The 4,237-nt window shown below is 47.2% G+C and overlaps 1 protein-coding gene across 1 annotated transcript; it reads right to left on the reverse strand.

The window, feature by feature from the left end:
• Positions 1–1,465: 1,465 nt before the first annotated feature.
• On the reverse strand, positions 1,466–2,680 carry Pmar_PMAR027656 (hypothetical protein; the record flags this gene model as incomplete). The annotated part of the gene is made up of 5 exons (XM_002786097.1): positions 1,466–1,953; positions 2,034–2,204; positions 2,250–2,347; positions 2,392–2,432; positions 2,478–2,680. Coding segments are annotated over 5 exons (582 nt in total), but the record flags the coding sequence as incomplete, so codon positions are not given.
• Positions 2,681–4,237: the final 1,557 nt, after the last annotated feature.

Below are 4,237 nucleotides of genomic sequence, written 5' to 3' on the forward strand. Positions count from 1 at the left end.
GAGTGTACCTGGAGAGATTACGCTAAAGTGGTAGTTACAAAAGATCTTTGTCTCCTTTACTACGTCGTTTCTTGGTTCAGGGGCACTGTGGCTCGATGGTGCGGATTGCTGCTCTCCCGTACCAACATACTGCTCTGTCGCTGAGTTTTCTATGGGACCGCAACGTGTCCTTCCCGTTGTAAGGCAGATGCTACCTGGTTGGTCTCTATAAGGGCATTCATGAAGCATTTCTGCTGTGGATGGCGGGTGCTGGATGTCTGAATCGGATAGGATCACTGATCCTGGATCAGGTTAGTGACTCGAGCCGCATCTCGCTCTAAATCGATTCGCGAAATCTCACCTGGCAGGATCTCGCAAGATTGCTGGGACATGTCGATCTTTCGTGCCTTTTGTGGGAGTCGTATCGACATTTTGGCACCTGCTATATTCTTTGAAATGCCGTCAATTCTATTTTGATAGCTTCCATCGATCTCCAGCGCAGTTGTTTTCGTGTATCTACGATAAGAAATAAAATTAGAACTCCTGTTCAATGATCAGGATTGAAGCATGGGAGGTCAACTATCTAATATCTCTTACCGTGGTCTCCCACGCGAACATGGAGCAAAGCTGACCAGATCTTCGATGCTGCTACGGCCATCTCTGAAATCCAAGTATCCTTGTTCCAGTAGGTGGACCCCTAGGCTATGCTCGCAGACCCTCACATATTTCGTTTTATAACAGGTACAAGCGAACTCCTCTGTGGCATCGATGATATGCACATTGCTTGTAACGTCACGGAAATGTTCCCAACTCCCCCAATCAGTTGATGGATGCCCCAGGAAGCGACATACATAGTGGCCAGTAGGTGGGAATACATTGAGGCCGACAGATTCCTATTAGACGATAGAGTGATCAGCAGTTCGGATTTCAGTCATAGCTCAGCAGAGAGGTTGTAGCTTATGAGTATTGCTGAGGCAATCACTACGTGAAGGGTTCCAAAGAGAAAACGGAAATGTTCCTCCCCCATCGTCGGCCTCGTGAACATGTTCAACAGGAGAATGCTCGAAGTATCAGCATATGCTCTTTGGGGTGCCGAACATTGCAATACTACAAAAATGAGGCACATAGCCCTCAAACTCGAAAACTTCTACTAAACAATGTCTAAAACCCTATCATCGTCCTGCTCTGCGTTCAACACGTGATCCACGTTGTTGACTAAGCGTTGCTCAGTAAGCAACAGTGTTGGAATAGACTATGTTGGCTTTCCCCAACTAAGCACAGGAGTTTCCTCGCTTATCGTATGGGTTCATATACGAAGGTGGGCAGCCCCAATATTCCATTTTGTCACCGACTCATGTAGACCACATGCCTATTTTCACACACTGTTGAGCGGTGTTGCGGCGTAGTTCCATCGCTCACTGACTCTTGAACGGTTATTCTCCTGGAAGAGCTATTGATAACTAACTCTCGTGCAACCCAATATTCACTCCTTTCGTGACTAAATATCAGAAGAAAACGAAAAATCAAATTCCAGGTGTGAACCACTGGACGCATCGCGGACTCAACTCGTAGTTTCACGGGCTCTCAACCTTTCTTCGACAAGTCCGATCAGGAATATACGAAAGAGGAAGTCAACTGATATATCACGATCGTAGCACGATTCGAACGATATACCTGTGAACTTCACAATTCACATATGTTCACAAGGAGGACAGAGTTGGAAAATACCATCACGAGCAAACGAACCTATGAAGACTGACGGACTGAGTGAGAGAACGTGGAAAGACTGACAGACTGACTGTTTGCTGTACCAATAGATTGGCGTAGCACATAGTGAGAAGGACGCCACTTCGAGGTGGAAGACTCCAGAATGATGATCTGGAGGTGAGCTCTTCGAGATGACCATCACTTGTTATACATGCATATAACACCGAAGTACCCCACCTTATAGGCGTACATGCCAGATGGACATCCCTGAAATGAATGAAAGCCTCAAACAATAATCTACAAAGTGAGATTGGCATTGCCAACTTGGCAACATCGTCATCACTCACGGGGTTAGGCACGACGAAGCACATCCCTGATCGACACTCGGTCCGACCCAGTGCGGAGGCTGGGCAACTTCCCCCTTTCCCTCCTAACATTCTGATGCTATCGCCAGCTTCTCTCAAAGTCCTTCTACCGCATGATGGAGCACAGACGAATGCCACTACTTTCCCTCCACTCTGAGATGAATACGTCATCACAGAAACGTCGAGGTGGGGGTTTACAATGCCACCAACAGCATTTTCGCCTCCTTGGCAGTGGCAGTAAAGGAGCATGCCCCCGCTGGCTGTACATGGACCACTGGGGCGCTCGTACAATGGACCTGAAGCTCGTCAATTATATCGCCCTTCAGTTGGAGCATCCCACTCGAAGCAGCTGAGCTTTCGTATTCTCCCACGGCGCCATACCTATCGAGAAGGGATTGTTCCAAGCAAAGGAGTAGAGGAACTCACGGATCATTTGATATAGCCAACGATAGAGCGGTTTCATCATAAGCACAGCTACCGATGAATAGAGCAGCGATTAGAGTCAAGGAGTGGAGCATCGGGATGACTAGAGTAATCAACTCGCCTGATGAGTCTTGTGTTATCGGGCGACTCGCGAGATCGCGACGCGACAGAATACTTACCCGGGGCAAGTTGCCCCTGTCTTGGCTCTGCCGAGCGAGCGGCTCCGAAAAGAAACACTCGCGGCCACACTAGCGTCTACTGTGCGGTTCAGCGCAGAGTACGGAGCCCTGCTAACGTGTGATCATGCTATACCGTTAGTATGATATCATTTCGTTACGGTCATACCCCGTCATTTTGGCGAGACGAGAATTCTCGAGAATAAGGATGAGCACGACTGAGCCCTGTTCTCTCTCGGTCTCGTTCTCGCGATATTTCGCGGGATTTAGGGGGATTTCACGTAATATCATGTGATTATAGATTCTCAATTCGTGAGTCAAAGATTGAGTGTCGCGATAACTTTGAAATATGAGATGCTGTGGTGAAACACCCCTCGGCAACACAGCTGTCTCACTCCTCTGACACACCACATTGGCCATACTACCGAATCTTGCATGGACAGTAACATAATGTCTGTCTCTCAACGAGGAAAGCCCCATGAATGGTGTGGATGATCGATTTCAGCGATTGTGCCGCTCTGTCCCTTTATCTTCTCTCGTCTTTTCTTCACTCATCTACCACCAACCACTACTTCCACTGTGGAAGTTCCACAGTGGAAGTTCCAGCACATTGTTCTGCTGTGTCGAGCAGGGGCCGTATGCGGATCCTGATGCAACAGGTGAGTCAGAGTATTTACTCAGATGAAAAAATCAGATGGTGAGTAATAACCCATGATTCGCTGATTTTTTACTCTGGAGCAAGAAATCAGGATCATCGCGAGGATATGTGGATCACTCAACTGATTGAATTAAGGAATGCGTAGTTCACACCGTGTGGTTGCATGTATTACATGCGCTATACCTCCATACACCACTCTATACCGTATGATCTCATAGCTGAACTGGTTGAGCTAATACTTTCACATGCTCGAACCCGGGGTTCTATTCCCGGGCAGGGTCATATTGATACTCGTGCGTATGTACCACGTGCGCTATACCTCCTTGCACCGTGCTATATCGTATAATCTCATAGCTCAACTTGTTAAGGATAAGCTTTTACTTGGTCGAAACCGAGGTTCTATCCCCCGGTACGGTCATTCTAAAAACCTACTCGCGAGGAGCTGAGAAGGTCTACCGTGGCGCGCGCTGAAGTTGTGAATCAAGGTCGAGAATCAGAATCAGGGTTTGGTACCGGGGGTCCGGACCCCCGGTACAGAATCAAGATTAATCCCCGTGTTAAACTGTGAGCTTGTGCATCATGAGTATGATCCCGGATCATGCTCAAGGTGAGATTGCGATCTTGAATCTGAGCAGCTTTGAGGTTGAGTAAAAGAATCTCGACTCCTGAGAATTAATCTCGAATCATGAGTAAAAATCCCAACTCTGAGTATTTAATCTCGAATTGATGAAATACTCTGTCTCAGTGTCAAAAACTCTGAATCAGCCATTGAGTATAGATTTGAATCTTGAATCGTGATTAAGGATCAGGAATCGGATTCAGCGGCTGATTAAAATCAAGGATCAAGGAACTTGCTCATGATTACGTAATCTGACTCTGTCTCAAGTACTCATACTCACAAATCTCGACTCTCTCTCCTGAGCTAAGAA

Source organism: Perkinsus marinus, assembly GCF_000006405.1.
Source record: "Perkinsus marinus ATCC 50983 genomic scaffold scf_1104296931912, whole genome shotgun sequence".
Lineage (NCBI taxonomy): Eukaryota > Perkinsozoa > Perkinsida > Perkinsidae > Perkinsus > Perkinsus marinus.